At 35.2% G+C, this 17,356-nt stretch overlaps 1 protein-coding gene and 1 long non-coding RNA gene across 4 annotated transcripts; one reads left to right on the top strand and one right to left on the bottom strand.

The window, feature by feature from the left end:
- On the bottom strand, nucleotides 97–1,557 carry LOC110266203. The gene is made up of 3 exons (XR_002353235.1): nucleotides 1,297–1,557; nucleotides 977–1,171; nucleotides 97–773 (listed from the first exon to the last, which is right to left on the bottom strand). It is a non-coding gene; the product is annotated as an uncharacterized LOC110266203 (long non-coding RNA).
- Nucleotides 1,774–6,000, top strand: LOC107617374. 3 transcript variants are annotated; one of them, XM_016319136.2, is made up of 7 exons: nucleotides 1,774–2,072; nucleotides 2,978–3,350; nucleotides 3,469–3,704; nucleotides 4,164–4,379; nucleotides 4,483–4,575; nucleotides 4,697–4,794; nucleotides 5,488–6,000. In XM_016319136.2, the coding sequence occupies exons 2-6, from the start codon at nucleotides 2,978–2,980 to the stop codon at nucleotides 4,712–4,714; spliced, it is 936 nt and encodes a 311-aa protein (XP_016174622.1). In that variant the 5' UTR covers nucleotides 1,774–2,072; the 3' UTR covers nucleotides 4,715–4,794; nucleotides 5,488–6,000. The 3 variants fall into 3 exon arrangements, with proteins under 3 accessions (XP_016174622.1, XP_016174623.1, XP_016174621.1); XM_016319137.2 differs by having other exon boundaries at nucleotides 4,667–4,779; XM_016319135.2 differs by having other exon boundaries at nucleotides 1,775–2,072; nucleotides 4,697–4,779.

Genomic DNA, 17,356 nt, shown 5'->3' with positions numbered 1-17,356 from the left:
CTGGTCCGCATAGAGTATACAACCCTGTTGAATGCTACAAAAGCTACAAATGCTACAAATCCTTTGCAAAACAATACAATAGTAACCAACTTTTACTGAAAATGCAGCATAACTATTTGACAAAAGTCCTCAATGAGGAATAGATTAAGGGGGACAAAAATGTGATTTTTTAATGTTGTTTTTGGGGGGTGTCAAAACCAATGGTGTTGGAGCATACTAGATTGGGCTAATCTTGATTTTGAAATCTTGAAAAAAAATAAATACTGGCACTTCTCACGGAAGTAGCAGTTTTGGAAGAGGAGATTGTTAGCCTTGAAAAGCAGGTTGTGCATTTTAGGCAAGACTTGTGATTTTTTAGTTTTTAAAAATGATATTTGGTTGTTCACTTCCATCCAGGCAACTCCCATTGCTTCAGTTATAGTCCACCTCTTAACACGCTCCATATCACTAAGACCTCTTCCAGCACCAATCTTTGAAAATCGTTGAAGATCACGAGCTGCTGCTAAAGCAGCAGCTTTTGCTGCAGCTTTGTCCTTGGGTAATGGAGGAGTTTTAGTAGGTGCTTCTAAAGGTTTTTGAAAGCTTAAAAATGTAGTAAGCTTAGCCTATTGTTTCCGTTCCATCAATGAGGTGTCACGCCTAAGTTGGGTATTTCTTACAGGGGCACGACTTTCACCACCTGAAGTACCAGCTGCTGCCATAGCCAATGCCATTGCTGCAGGTGGAGATGCAAAAGCAGCAGCCCAGGCTGGAGACATCATTGCCAGAGCAGCCTGAAAGAAATGTTAGATGCATTGCAGTAAAATCATACAAATGAATTGAAGATCAACCCCATATAGAATCTCATTGTAGCAGATAACTTGGACTATTTTTAAATTTGATCATTTCAATCCTTTAATTCATATTGGTTGAATACTTTTCTCCTCTAATTTATTTTCAATGAGTGCTTGTGCTGGCATAATACACATTAAAGTACCTCGACTGGAAGGACATTAGCAGCTAGTGCAGGATCATCTACGGTAAGAGGATTCAGACCATCAGTAGTTGCGAGTTCATGAGTTCCAGCCAAGATGGGGCGCCACTTCCTCAAGACCGCAACAAATGGAGGTAAAATAGCCTCAAGGTACTGTTTACGGAGAGGCTTTTGGTCTATGCTAACAGCATGGTACACCTGATCAGATGTTGTACTATGGTAACTACATGGTTGTGCACAAAATACAAAAAACGACACATACTTTGATAACAGCCTAACATATTAAGCAAGAAAGAAAATGTTAAAGGCTGAAAAATACTAACCTCAGAATAAAGTAAACAGCATGCTACCAACACTCTTTGTCTTTTAAAAATGATATTTGGTAGAAGTGAAAACTTTTTTACATTTTCTTTAATCCAAATCACTTTACTTCAAAACCAGTTAACAGAATTAATTCTACAAAGGAAGAACCAAGCTAATTTGCTTAGGTTTGTGCACATATTTGTTGAATCTCACTTCGTACCGAAAAAGAGTTTAGTCCCTTATTTGCTTGCGAATATTGTGTTGACTTTGGCATATGATAGAGGATAGAAAAGAAAAAGAGAATCAGTCATGTACCAATTCTTCCAAAAGGATAGAAAAGGAAAAGTTTAGTCCCTTTTTATCTTTTATGTATTTCTTTTATTTATTATTATATAAAAATACTTTAGATTATGTAATTTATTTATTATATTTATTAATTTATTTTAAACACATATATCATTTAATATTTCAGTTTCCTCCCAATATAATCATTCCCGCGTCTCAATATCTTTTTAGTTCGCCAATAGTTACTCAGAGAAACAAAATTTGGATCTGATTCAACCTAATTTCAAAATCTCCAGCTGCTGCGACCCACCTCTTCTCCCCACTCCTTAAACACTATATAACACACACAGCCCTAGCACACTAATCTGGCCTCTCTTCGTTGTCGCCGGGGGAAACTGCTCGTCTGTATCCTTGATCTTCAGCTTCCAGAACCTGCCGGTCACGTCGCTCTCATTATCAATTTGGTAGTCGTGGTTTTGGTCTTGTTGTTAGGCCCGCCCTCTCTGTTCTGGTAACAACATCTATTTCTTCCAATAACATTTGCCATGTTCTAATGTGCATGCAGTAGGTTTTCTGGTCGACATTGATGAATTCGGTTCTCATAAGTGTATTTTAAATCTGAACCCCCTTTATTTTACTGATGCTTTCATGAGTAGTGCTAGTGTTTATGAGTTTTTCTTTTGCATTTTTCCATCTGTGTGTTGATATTGAGATGGCTTTTCCTTAGTCTGTCATATTCTCTTAGTATATGCTTGGGGGTTCGATGTAATTGGAAAGAAAGAATGAAGGGTAGGGATTTGGGGGGCTTAAGAACACACAGATACGGTTCGGGATTTTGTTATTAACCAACTATTGTATACAGAAAATGATAATCGAATTCTAACATTTTTTTAGATAAATTAAAGAACTAATTATTAAACTAGCCAAACTTAATCACCTATAATAATGAAATTATCATGACTTCATAATGAAAAATGCTGAAACAAGGTTCCTTATTATTACATAAAGAGAAAGAGCACTCACTAAGCACTAACGGCTGTGATCCTTCCACGTGCAGTTGCTATATTCATATCATGGTAACCTCATAGTTATTTAGTTAGCACAGTAGGCGTGTTATGATTTGTAACCTTCCCCTTGTGAACACATTACTTGATTTGGTTATTCTTGTTCATTTGGTGTTATAACTTTTGTTGGCCTTAAAGATTCATGGTTTACTTTTGTAATGATGAATCTAATTTATAAAGAACAGGTAGAGTATTCTAGCTTATAACCATGTCTTGTGCTGAGTAACTCCTGGCATTGCTTACAAGTTAATATTTTGGCTTCTAGTATACATAAACAAAATTTACCCGCATTATATGTTGCTGGAGTTAATGTCATGATTTTTTGCTTGCATCATGTCACTATGAATTTAAGATGGCTAGGAAAGGCTGGTTTACCAAAAAGGCTAAATCAGGACCAGCATGCCAGCAGTCTCAAAAGGCACCGGCTTCGGCTCCGTCTCCGACTTCGGCTCTGCACCAAGATGAATCTGAAATTCCCCAAGCAAGCTATGGTGGTGTCCATACAACTGTACGCCTGTTCCGTCCACCACGCAGTGAACCAAGGCCTGCTCCACAGACGCGCACTTATAGCAGTCAAAACTCGGAGCTGGGATCCGACCAATTGGATACCAATGCTCATGAAGTGGATTCTATTGACCAAGAAGTTGACGACCGCTCTGTTGCTTCTAGAGCTCAGAGTCGCAAAGGACGGAAGACCACAGAGTATTGGACGGTTAAGACCATCGGTAACTTTCTATTAGATTTACCGTCTTCAATTTACTCTTTAGTATGTGTTACTTTAGATTTCTTCGTGCAAACGGTCTACAACGGAGACATATATAAAGGTTTATAATTGGCTTGTAGATTCCGATGGCACAATCAAGGCGGCTAACATTAGTGTGAGGGAGGCTATAGAACGGCCCAATGGTAGAAGGATCGTGCTTAGGTTCAACAATGAAAAGCAGCCAGTTGGAGATGAAGCTGGCCTGTTGAGTGGCGTTCTTGGCATGCTTGGATCTGACTACGGTAAATTCCCTATCTGCGAGGAAAGTTGGCGTCACGTTACCACTAAAGAAAAAGTTTATTTCGAATGTGTCAAGGTAAGAGTTTATATCCGATCTAAGTTACATCTGCTTATTCATGATTAGAATTGATTATTTTAGGAATAGTAATTTATTCTTAAATTAAAAGTAACTTAAATACAACACAAAGTGTTTGTATATAAAGTGTTCATAAATGCACCGATTTTATTCACAAACTTCTGTGTACTCTTAATATATGAGTTTACATTTTTTCTTTTTAATTTGTTGGCCTTTGGATTTCTGTTAGTAGCAGTATACAATTTTCAATCCCTTTGTGCATTTTTTTTAATCAATATTATATTTGAGTCAATAGACATCTTTTACTCCATTTTTTGGGTTCTGGTCGGTTGGTGCAGCTTCTTCGATTTATTCTTTATTGCTAAAAGATGTTTTTGTAATAGATGGCTACCTTTTACCTGCTCCTTGACTAGCGAGTATTACAGCAAATAATTTTAACGAATCGGGTTACTTATGCAGCAAATCTTTGAGTTTGATGAAGATAGTGACGGAGTTATAAAAAAATATATTTTGAAAAGTATGGGGAAGTCCTGGAAAGATACAAGGCTAAGGTTGTATGATGATTACTACGAGCCAACACTGTCGACTGAAGAAAATATCGAGAACCGTCCGCCAGGAATTGATCGAGATCACTGGCGATGGTACCTTGATTATCGCGCCAAACCTGAGACGAAGGTAAAAATAGTATTTATATTGGAGTAATATAGTACAATCCCCTTTGCATTGTGTCTTTTTTAAAACAGCTTCTAACAACCGTTTATCTCTTATGGACCAATAGGAGAAGTGCAGGAAAAATGCATTAAATCGATCAAAACAGCTGTATACACACACTGGCGGTTCAAAAAGCCTGGCTCGGTGGAGGGAAAAAGAGGTAGTGTACTTTTTTATTCACTCTTTAGTATTGTACTGCTCTGCATAATCCCCATTTAATTTTTTATTCTCCCTGATTGCGTGGTCTTCAGTGATGGATTAAACTTTCTTATTTCAATCAGAACAAGAAGGAAGGATAGTCAGTAGAGGAGAGCTGTGGATCAAGGTTCACAAAAAAAGGGATGGCTCTTATATTAATGATGAGGTGAGAGAAATTGGTGTAAGTACAACTTAGTATGATTAGTCATTACATTTATGATATATAATGCATCCATAGTTCATTGCTGCTTCTTAGTTGCCTATTCCTTGTGTGCTGCGCTGAAAATAGGTTGTGGGTTTCTTTTCATTCAATGTTTACAAATAAGTTTTTGGGTCCAACGCTTATACCATGAAGTAAACTTGGTTTAGGAGAATTTATATATGTAACAGCTCTAATTCTTTGTTTCAAAATATATATGTAACACATGATTGGGAGAATTTATCAAAATTACATGCTGTAACTAGTATTGAATTATTTCTCTGCCCATTTTATTTATTTATGTATTAATACATTTATTTAAATGAGCGATATTCTGAGAGCGTGTAATATGCATAAGTTTAGTAATAGAGAGAGAACAGTAGAAGGTTGGAATCTAAGTTTAGTAATAGAGGAAGAACAGTATAAGTCTTGGAATCCAGGGAGATCTGAATAGTGAAATCTATAGCGTACTTGGGTGTCTTGTGGTTCCTCAAATTGATTTTGTAACAGAACTGGAATCCAATCCATTCAAAAATATTCCCTGCTCTCACTTCAGATGTATATCCCTATACATGCTTATGCTTATCGTGTGCCTCAAATATATTGTCTCAGTTTAAGTTTTAATTAAGTTGAATGTACTTGAATCGGATCTATATTGTTGTTTTATGTCTGTAGGAAAGACTTCTGGAGATTGAGCAAGAAGATGAGTCTTCTAGAGTCTTGTCTCAAAATGATTCCCTTGCTCAGGTTTTTGGAAGAGAGAAACCGGGTAGAGTGCGTGGAGTGGATCTTGAACCGACTCCTAGTCAACTCTTTGGTACAAATTTGCGGCCATCAGTAAACCGAGTCCTAGAAGAGGAGACGCAAAAGAAGCTGAATGAACTACAGACAGAACTGGAAGCCGAGAAGTTGAAAAGGAAGGCGATGGAAGATGAAGCAGCAGCAGACAAGAAAAGGATAAAGGTAATAGAGAGTGCTTTGATTTATCTTTTTCAACGGCAGGGTGAGGAGCTGCCACCAGAGATTGCTGCAGGGATGTGTTAAGTGGTTTTGATGCAGTAGAAAATAGTAGTTTAGGATTGAAATTGTTTTGGATGGATGCATACTTTTTTTGAAGTAGACTATGCAACTCTTAGCAAGAGATTTATTTTGTTGATATTTTGATAAATACATTTTGGTTTTTGGATATTTTTCTGGTTTTGTCACATGTTTAGATTCTATCTGTCAATACAGTCACTCCTAAAATAATTAGAAATCCAGGGAACCAAATTTATTATAATATTTAAGTAAATTTTACGTGATTTCATAAATAAAAACCCAAATTCTGCGTTTTTTTTTAAATTTTTTTCTTAACTTGGCGGCGGTTTTTAAAACGCCAGAAAGACTAAAAAAATATGGCACTTGTATGGTGGATTGCGGCGGTTCGCAACCGCCTATAAACATGGAGACAAACCGGACCTATACTGCGGCGGTTGTACGATAGCCGCAAAATACATTCAAATCAGAGGAAACTGAATTGATTCGCGGCGGTTTTTAAACCGCTGATAAACAGAGTAGAGAATCGAATTACGTTAATTTTGCGGCGGTTATTTTAACAGATGCCACGAAATACGAATTTAGCGGCGGTTATACCAGCGGTTGCTGGAAACCGCCGCTGAACTCAGTCCCCGCGCTCATAACCAGGGCGGTCACCATAGGACAGAAAAATAAATCACAAAACTCAAAAGGCTAAAATAATATAATAAATAAAAAAAAGGTTTTAATAATGAAGACAATGCTGCGTTGATGAAGAGAATAAAAGAATCACTACTTTGTAGCAATATATATATAGTAACTTTAAAATATCAAAAAGTTAAAGTGATCTACTATGGGAAGGTGTATGTGAAAAACTACCCTTTCTTCTAAGTGAAGGACCAGCTTGAATATGAATATTGAATATATATATTGGGAAGTGCATGGTATGAGGGAAATCAGGACCTTGTCTTACTCTAATTGATGTTATTTTGGGGATTGGATTATCATCATTCATTTATGTGGACTCATCATTCATTGTGGTTTTCAGGAGAGTTGGGTTTTACTCTAAAAAATAAAAAAGAATGAAATTGGAAATATTTGGATAAAACTGAAAATAAATAGTAACGACCTAGCAAAGATAGATTATTATTTTAATCTAAAAAATATAATATCAATAATATGACAATCTACTTTTTTAGTTAAGCACTTTAAATTTAGATCCTAGTGTAATTAAGATTCCTCCTGAACATGTATGTGAGAGAGAAATTAAAGCTGAAATCAGTAAATGAATTTGATAAGAAATTAAAGGTGAAAACTTTAAAGCCTAGTAGTTAAATACTTAATTACTTACAACTTTTGGTACTACTATGTAGAGAGTAGTATTCCATAAAAACTATATATAAAGTTCGTGAGGGAAAGATAAAAAAAATAAAATATTTGTTTATAACTTTATATACAGTCAAAATTAAAAGTAGTATAAAGATCCAATTGAAAAAAACATAAAAAATTTTATACCTAAAAAATACTACCACTATAAAAAATATGTTCTCTCACCAACTTTTTTTTCTAACCACGCTTAAAAAATGTGACCTAAAAGAGTCATCTATCACACTTTTGTGAGAATGGCATTTATTCTAAGTTTTGGCCACATTTTTGTTGTAAAATATAGCGATAGAGCACAATTGGTACACTTTTAAAATGTAACTAATATTTTATGTTTAGGCAACTCTTAAAAAATATGACCTATTTTTTTTACTATTTAGTCTTCCAATATAAATGCCGCCATAAAAAAATATAACTAATTAATGACAAAAAATAATAAATTTTTAAAGCTTTCTAACATTCTTCAAAACTAAAACAACAAGTACTTTGAAAAAAAAAAAAAACAAATACTCTCACGTCGTCTCAATAGCTCCTCTTACGCCCTCATTCTGAATCTGACACCTTCACCCATCCTCCAGCTTTGAGTCGTTGCGCCTCAGTCAGCCTTACGTTGTTGCTTTGCGTCTCCTTTGCCTCATCTCTGTCACATCTTCTTGCTTCATATATGGTGTCTATCATTGCTTTACGTCATTAATTGTCTAACTTTCTGCTTTTCTGCTACTTGCCATCCATCCTTCGCATTGTGTCTTGCTACTGCTGCTCGCTCTACGACTTTATATATTGAATCCCTATGGATTTTTTTTTTAATTTTTGGATTGGTGAATTTTATGGTTTTTATAATGAGAGCCACTTAGATAAAGACGTTTAAAACGTATTTTTTTAAAGATATTTTCTAGTAATTAAAATTTAACACATATAATAAATTAAATCATGTTATTTTTGTTAAAATTAGACCAGACAAATTAATATGAATATTTTAGTCATTTTCTATAATAAGGGTATTGTAGTCATTTTCTATAAAAATAGTAAATCAAATCTTGAACTGGTTTAAGATTTGATTCACTATTTTTTCGGTCAAATTAATTTGTCTGGCCTAATTTTGACAAAAATAACACGATTTAATCGATTATATGTGTTAAATTTTAATTAATAAAAAATATTTTAAAAAAAGACGTTTTAGACGTCTTTATCTGAGTGGCTCCCTTTTTAGCTTCACTGACTTGCTGCTCTCATCGCTCATTGCTATCACTGCTCGTCGCCGCTGCAACCCATATATTCCTTTTCTTTGGTTTATAACTTAGTTTATGCAAGCCACCGTCTTCCTATTCCTCCCTTTTTTCTCTATTTTTTTCTATTGTTTTAAGTTTCTTTCACTACAACAAAAACACCTATTCAGCTATATTTTTTAAGCTACATTTGAAAAGCATAGCCTATTCATACCGTGTTACCATTTTATAGAATAATAGGAAACACAATTATTGCATCACTTGAAATTGTTTCCTTAGATATTATAAAGATCAATTATAAAGTGTAGCCTTATCTTAATATCTATGGATACACTTTTCTCACAAAAATGGACGCTTTTCAAGAGCACTCTAATGGTTAGGTTTTGGGTACGCTTTATAAGCATTTCCTAATATATGCGGCTATAACACTTGGGAAATTTTTTCCCTTTTCACACCTGCGCCCTCCTTCTCTTTTTGCAGAAAGCTAAAAGAGAGTTCTTTTCTCTCTTCCTCAACCTCCTCCATACCTTCATCTTCTCCTTACACCACATCCTCACACAGCTTTGTTACGCCACACCACCACCGCGGCTCTGTTACGATGACCGCCTTTGTAGCTCTGCTATTTTGCAACGACGCCGCAGCTCTCCTACGTCGCACCACCGCCTCACCGTGCTCTTCTGCTTCTTTGTTCGCCGCTGCTTTCTTGTGGTCCGTGTCTCCTTTAATTTGCTACTCGTGCCACCTATGCTCCATCCATCCCTGCTCGATTCGCTTTCCTTCATCACAATAGGTAGGCTTTTAGTTTTTTTTTCCTGATTTAGACAATTAGGGTTCCTAATCCCCACTCCCTGATCAGTAGTGTGTGTTAAATTTAATTAGGCTTCTATATCATAATTTCATATTTAGTTAGGGTTTTTCTACGTTTGGTTCAATTTCTGTCGTGTTGTCTGTGTTAGAAGCTTTCTCGTGCAGAATCGCATATGAGCATTACTTGTTATTATTAGTGTTGAATTCTGATTTTGTTCTTTGTTCAATTTGTGATGAATTGACTTTGTGGTTTTGTGAGAAGGTGTCCTACGGTTTAGGATTTTGATTTTATAGTTTTTAAGTTAGAGGTTTTAGCTTCTGAATGTGTATTATTTCTAATTTTTAGGGTTATAAATTCTGTTTTGGATTTTGATTCGCCAAAAATAGATTAAGCCAGGGGATTCCATGGATCGCAGCAAGGTCTTTGTCAACTCCTTGCAGGTTCTCTCTCATTCTCCTTCTCACTGTTTCATTCTCGGCTCAGATTTGCGTTTATTTTTCATTGTGTTGACCTTTTGACTTTCGGTTACTCTCTGGTTTGATAGCAAAAATAAATTCTATTTTGCAGATAAAATGCGGTGAGAAAATTGCATCGTTTCTTAAGCTATTCACTTGCACTGCTAATTACAGTTATTGACTTAAATTTGACATCTCAATTATATATGTTTTTGAAGAGTTTTGTTATTGTAAATTGTCATTACGTATGTGAAAAATATGACGGGTAGAAGTTGCATTAAAATCTGGGATGGAAGTAAGAAACAATGGTGTTGAGTTCGAAAGGGGAATCTCATCATGTTTCTGGAAATTTGAGATATCTTAATTGATTATAATTGAGGTTAATTTTGACTTATAGTAGATCCAAATTATACTAATTTGTGGCATTAAGTAAGTTGAAACTCCGGATGATATAATTTTTTTGTCGATTTTTACAGTATTATTGTACCTATATATGACTCTTTCGCTTTTTATTCTTTTTGGTTTGTTGATTTTAAGGTTCGGTTCCTTATCTACCTGCTAAAATTTTGGCATTTGCAGTGGCAAGCTAGATACAGAAGGGGGAAGCATTTGTCAATTATTAGTTTATTACATGGTTACTTAATTATTACATTAGATGCCATTAATTGTTGAACATTTCTTAGAAATTAGAACCCAATAAATGTTGCTTCGACGACAGCCAATATTTGTTGGTCTTAACTGATCATTGAATACCATATTAGCAAGATATAACGGGTATTTTACCTCCTTTATGAATTTGACTTCTGAAAGTTCCTGGACTTGCTCTTCTCTAACCTCTGCCCTTTCGGGGATAAGTTTTCGTTGTTTTTGCTGGATAGGTCGTGATCCTGGGTAAACAGCAAACTTGTGGCTCATGAGGTCAGGACGGATTTCGGGGTATGTTAGAGGCTTTCGAGGCAAAGAGGTCGGATTTATTCCGTAGGAGCTTAATGAGTTCTTCTTTTAACTGCTTCTCTAGATTAGCCCTTATGTTTGTTGTCTTCCCGACCTCATCCCCAATCTGGACCTCCTCAATCTTTCCTTCATGTTGGGGTCTTAGTTCCTCCCGAACTTGGATACCTCCGAGTTCTATGGTGTTGACCTCTTTTTCTTTCGTATACCTTCGTAGGTTCAGGATTTCATTATAGCACCTTCTTTTCGGTTTCTGGCCTCCCTTCATAGTGGCTATTCCCTCAGAAGTAGAAAATTTCATGTAAAGGTAAGGGATAAAGACTACTACAGTAAGTCGGTTTAGTGTTGTCCGACCTAGCAGGGCATTGTAAGTTGATGCTACGTCAACCACTATGTAGTCTATACTCAAAGTCCTTGATTTTGTACCCTTCCCGAAGGTGGTATAGAGAGAAAAAAACCCTAGAGGTTGGATAGGAGTATCTCCCAAACCGAAGAGGGTATTTGGGTATGCTTTCAACTCCTTTTTCTCTAAGCCCAACTTATCAAAAACTGTTTTGAACAAGATGTCATCTGAGCTTCCTTGGTCTACCAAGGTTCTATGGAGGTTTACATTGGCAAGTATCATTATGATCACGACAGGGTCGTCATGTCCAGCTGCTACCCTTTGGGTATCTTCTTTTATGAAGGTGATGGCAGGCAGATTGAGCATTTTAGCCTTCTCGCTAACCTGGTAAACTTTTTTCAAATGTCTCTTGCGGGAGATTTTGTTACTCCTCCTCCTGTAAATCCTCCAGCAATCATGTGGATGTGTCTCTTAGGGGTTCGTGGTGGCCGATCTCATCGAACCCTATCTTCTTCATCTCTTTTTCTCTTGCCCTGATCATCTGATCTTTTTGCTAAATACCTATCCAATTGACCTTCCCTAGCCAATTTTTCGATCACATTTTTGAAGTCATAGCAATCATTGATGAAATGGCCATAGATTTTATGGTATTCGTAGTATTCTGACCGACTTTTATCTTTTTTGTTTTTGATCGGTCTGGGAGGTGAAATCTTTTCTGTGTGGCAAATCTATCTGTAGACGTCAACAAGGAAAAATCACAATGGGTATAGTTGTCATATCTTCGATTTTTGTCCGAGTTGTATTCTTATTTTTTCTTTGATTCTTTCTCTTTGTCTCAAGCTTGATATTGATTGTGTTGTATTGGGGTAGGTTCTCTTAACCGAGCAGTTTCTTCCATGTTAATGTACTTTTCGACTCGCTCTTGCACCTCATATAAAGAGGTCGGGTGCCTATTTGGTATGGATTGGGAGAAGGGACATTCTCTGAGGCTATTAACTAGTCCCATGATGACTGCTTTGACAGGTGGGTTTTAAATCTTCAAGCACGTCTTGTTGAATTTTTCCATACAAGCCTGTAGAGATTTCCTGACTTCTTGCTTTACTCCCAAGAGGCTTGGCTCATGCTTGATCTTATCCTTTTAGATGGAAAATTGGGTAAGAAAACTTCTCGTCAAATTGTCGAAGCAAGTGACTGATTTAGGTGGTAAACTGTCAAACCATTTTATTGCCGACTTTATTAACGTAGTCAGAAAAGCTTTACAGCGAGTTGCTTCTGATGCGTCTGCCAAATACATGCGACTTTAGAAATTGCTCAGATGATGTCTCAGATCGGTCGTTCCATCATAAAGGTCTATGTATGGGGTTTTAAATTTTTTAGAAACTCTAGCCCGCATGATTTCTTCTATGAATAGATCTTTTTCCGCCAGAGGCGTTTCTTCTCAATCAGCTTGGGCTCTCCTACCCTTGAAGTCAGATTCTAATTTCAAGAGTTTTTCTTGTAATTCAGTTCACTGTCATACCTCCCTTCTCAAGACTCTTTCGAATTCTCGTTGTCGCTCTAACTCCTGCTCGAGTTGCTCCAACCGACCTTGGTGTCCGTGGATGAGCCCCATAATTTCCGTAGGATCTCTTGGCTCGGATCTTTCGGATCGATGAATTTTTGAGCTTATCTTGTGTCCTTCCAGGTTTGATTGGTGTGTGTCTCTTGCAGCACCTTTACCTTTATCAGCTTGGGGAGTTATAACTAACGCTCGCTCATTATTGTATTATTCTTCTTCTCAGGCTTCAAAATCGGAAGCCATGTGTCCATCTTCTGGAATGTCATCCGCAATCGTACGGTCTTGATTACCAGGTCCCTGGCAATGGCACCAATGTTCTAAGGCTTACCTAGAACCAGGGTGGTTTGGACCTGAATGTGAGGTCCAGACGCCTTTGGGTGAAAGATCCAACATCTACTCCTGCAGAGAGGTGGGAGGTGGTACCTGCAAGGGACTCCGATGCTTAAGTTAGCAAGAGTTTTAGGCACGTTTTTAGTTGATTGGAGTTCGAAGAATACCTGGGAGTGTCAGGGCATTTATAAATATAAGTGTAAAGTGAATAACCGTCTTTTAAGTAGTCCCACTTTTTATGGCGGATTGGTTACTCCCTTTTGGTAGGGAGATTGTTGAGATCTCCTTTCTAGATGAAAAGGAGAGATAGTAAGAGTCGGTTACTTATTTAGATAAGTAGGGCTGAACTCAGGTCGTTGTATCCGACCTCTATAAAGTCAGGTAGGAGTCGGTCTGGTTAATCCCTGTTGATTGGGCTTTATTCATTTTGTGCCTGACTAAGTAGTGGGCCAATGTATGAATAGTACCATTTAATCAAATTGATTGATACTATCAAGAACAACAAATCACAACAAAAATAATTTATCAAATTAACAAGTTAAAATGTCAAGAATAGCACAACAACCTAACAATCACAAAGTCAAGAACAATACCACCACAATAATTTATCAAATTAACAAGTTAATAAGATCAAGAACATATCAAAACCAATTAATAATCAAAACAAGAACATAACATAACACATTAATTATCAAAACAAGTTAATACAGTAAACCAAAAACAAAACAAAGCAAAAATTGGAAGTTTGGAACAACAACCTAATAATTAAAACAACAACAAACTAAAATAATAACTGAAAATTAACAGAAGAGGGAGAGCAAGCTAGAGCTTTATAACTTGACGGAGATGGCTGAACGAAAGGCTGAGCAGCGACTGGAAGTCAATGGCTGGAGCGCGGTAGAAGCACGGAAAAATTGCAGCAAAAGCACGGCGAAACAGAGGGGAAGATCGACAAAACAGACGTGAAAGTGTGGCAAACAGAGGTGTTGGGATGACGATGGAGAAGCGCGGCCGGCGATGGTGGCGGGACTAGTTGAAGAACAACGACAAGATGGAAGAACAAGGAGGGTGTGCACGGCGGAGATGGAGCAGAGAAGGGTCGGAGGGCGGCAGAACAAAGCTGGCGTGACAGAATAGCAGCTACGCGATGAATGAAGGACACGAGACGATTTGTAGACAGCGGCTTTGAGCAATAGCAGAGACGACCAAAGCAGGGAAGTGGCTTCATGCAGTTGCGACGACGATAGTGACACGATGGTGGCTAGACGGAGCAAGTGAGGGAGGAGCTCAAAGGAAGAGATGTTGCTGTCTGGTACTCTAGTAGTAAATGAGTGAGTGAGTGAGTGAGGAGATTACGGTCACTGAATTACTGTTTTCTACTTTTTTTTTAATTAATGAACGAAACGTTGCTTTTTTGTTCAAAATGAGAAAACCGGCCAGATTTCAATTTGATTTGATCGAATAATTTCTGACTAGTTCGGCAGTTCAATCACAACTTTTGAAATAGATGATTATATCTTTTGTCTAAACTGCTTTTTTTGTCGATTTATAATTTGATCGATTTGATTGACCGATTTTCAGAAGCTTGGTAATTACACATCTAATTCATAGTCTTGTTTTTTTAAGCTTGACAAAAGCTAGATATTCTTGCAGTATATATTTGTTTAGAATTTTAGTGAAACAAAAATGTTTGATTAGTGGGCCAATTAATTGATGGATTAAAACTTTGTTTTGAGGACTCATAATTTATAGGCATTAAAATCAATCATTGCAAGCTATAGTAGGAGACAAATTAAATCATGCAGATTAGTACTAATCTTAATATATATTATATATGGTTAAGCTAGTAACTCCTAACTTCAGGATATTTGTAGGAGTAAGAAAACCTTTTTTTTTTTGGATAGAGATGGTAGAAGTATTAAGAATTTTTTTTTTTTTAAATAGTATTCTGTTCTATTTTTTCTGTGTTCTTAATGTTGTTTTGATTAATGATCAGGGATTTGAACTACATGCATGTATCATTCATAACCCTTTTTTTTCCTTCTTTTTTTCTTTTTTTATTATTTGTCTCTGGCTTTAGGATCCTAATAATCGGAAAATATTTAAATTTTTGGTTATAAATTTTTTAGAATTATTTATTTATATATTAGTCTTACTATTTTGATTTTTTTTTCTTTGCCTCAAGCCCTAATACTTCATGCACGTAAAAATAAAAATGAGCACATCTTGATTAACAAATTAAAGGAAATCATAAAAATTCTAAACGAAATTAGCAAAATATTGAGAATATATATCCCTTTTTATTTAACAATAATTTTGAGAGCATCCAATATTGTTATTGTTGTTGTTGCGTTGTTATTATTATTTGTTGAACGAAAGTTCCATTGTTATTATTCTTACAAGAAAAGTATAATAACAAGGATTATATTATTCGTGAAATGGATTTTTCCCAATTAAGAATAAGGGAAATTCGACATCATAATATTGATTGATTAATTATTTCTCAAATCATGCATATCTATCAAACGTGTTATTGTGTGCTTAAGCTAGCTAGCTAACAATTGATAGCGAACATTTCCTCCTTCTAATATAAAATCAAGGTGAACATAATTTTTTATTTTTTATTACTACCATATATATAATTGAATAATAATAAGTACGCTATGTATACAGTCCATATACAAGAAATTAAATTAATTTTCATTCAAAAAGAACATATCTCTTTGATAATAGTGTTCTTCGTGTGGAAATGCAATAAATATATAGGTTCAAATATATTTATATATAAAATGTATATTTTTTAAAAAATACTTTGTGATTTATTATTTTAAATTGATTAACTAATTAAAAAATCGTATTAGTTAACCTCTTTTTTTATATATTTTTAACTAGTTCACAGGTAAACGATTTTTACCTTGAATTGAACTGATCTAATGACTTATTCTCAGTTAATCAAATTTAACTGGTCGAATTAGTTTGATGTTTAGAACCATATGCTGACAGTGTTAATTATTTAGACGATCTTCCAATAAATTAGATTCATAGATTTTGATGATTTTTAAATAGTTAATTTAAAAATTAATTATTTTTATTGACATAATAATAAATAATTAAATGTCTATATAAAACTCTTCTATACATGAAATTAGCTTCATTTGTTATGTTAACAAAAAAAATTGTTAATTATTATTTACTTCTTTGAAACTTACTTTTATCTTCAGTAATCCGATTCTAATTTTTGTGGAAAGGATTCAACGAACGAAGGCTTTTATTAAAACATGCTGACATGAAACAAGTAAACAAGCAAAACATATTTTCTTAATATATATTAAAGCATATAACTATATGTACTTAGAATATATAAGTGCAAGCCACCACCACTTCAATAATAACTTGCATTATTTAAACGGAAAATGATAACCACATTTGGTCTTAAATCTCTATTGGTCATGCAATGCAAAAAAGATATACATAACATCTAATCACCAATTCACCAAATTTTACATAAAAAGGAAAAAAGAGGAACACATGGCAACAACTAATTAAAATATGATAATATAATAATAAGTTAAACACAAGCTTACATTTAGTAAATTCTAGAGAATAGCTAGCTAGCTAGGGTTGCCACATGGAATCCATTAGTGAGCAAGATATGGGGATTAGGTATATATGAAGAAGTGGGAATTATTGGGAAAACTTTTTTAAGTAGTACATGTTTCCATTATTAGTTTATGTGTTCCAATTGCATGTAGACAAGGCCATATTTTGGGATGTGAAAATTGAATGCATGTATGGGTTTATGTTACTGTTAGGTAATCCATCATGCACAAATTTTTATCTTCTTCCAACTTGTCCCCTTTGCTATTATATTTTGTATCCGCAAAACTCCATCCCCAAGAAGCCATATAACACATCATTTCATGTTCCCTACTTTGATTTCGATTTTTGGACTCACCCCAATCAAGATTATCATCATTATTGCACAAAATTATATCAACTACGTTAAGATTGGGTTCATCAAGAGTTGTATTCCATGTGTGGCGCTGAATTGATGTGTCCAATTTTGTAGATGCATGCATGTTCTTTGTTTCAAATTTCTAGGGTTTTACGTTGGATTGGGGAGGGGTCCTATTTGGTGGCACTTATAATGATTAATATGTATTATACCACTCTTCCACCTTAATCCATGACAATAATAAAGACGTCTCACGGTCCACAAATTCAGCCCAACAGAATACACTAAATTCAATTATATTTTTAGTCTTTATCTTATCTTATAGTTATCTTTATCTTTATCTCTATCTTATCTTTATTTACTTTTATCTTTCATATGCCAATGCTCTATATATACTTAGTTTTACCTTTATAGTTTACAATTCAATTCAATCAATAAACAATCAATAAAATTTCTTCATCTTTTTCTTTCATAATTATATTATCTTTGCGTACTCTTTTCTTTTTATTAATGTGTAGAGA

This window comes from Arachis ipaensis, chromosome B09, assembly GCF_000816755.2.
Source record: "Arachis ipaensis cultivar K30076 chromosome B09, Araip1.1, whole genome shotgun sequence".
NCBI classification, from domain to species: domain Eukaryota; kingdom Viridiplantae; phylum Streptophyta; class Magnoliopsida; order Fabales; family Fabaceae; genus Arachis; species Arachis ipaensis.
Note: the sequence above shows the minus strand (reverse complement) of the source record. Positions and strands in the feature narration are given on the sequence as shown.

Excerpts from the sequence above, each read along its gene's own strand:
- LOC107617374 (XM_016319136.2), top strand. The coding sequence starts at position 2,978 with ATGGCTAGGAAAGGCTGGTTTACCAAAAAGGCTAAATCAGGACCAGCA. Across the intron at positions 3,705-4,163 it reads TTTATTTCGAATGTGTCAAG|CAAATCTTTGAGTTTGATGA; the intron begins GTAAGAGTTTAT and ends TTACTTATGCAG. Across the intron at positions 4,380-4,482 it reads GCGCCAAACCTGAGACGAAG|GAGAAGTGCAGGAAAAATGC; the intron begins GTAAAAATAGTA and ends ATGGACCAATAG.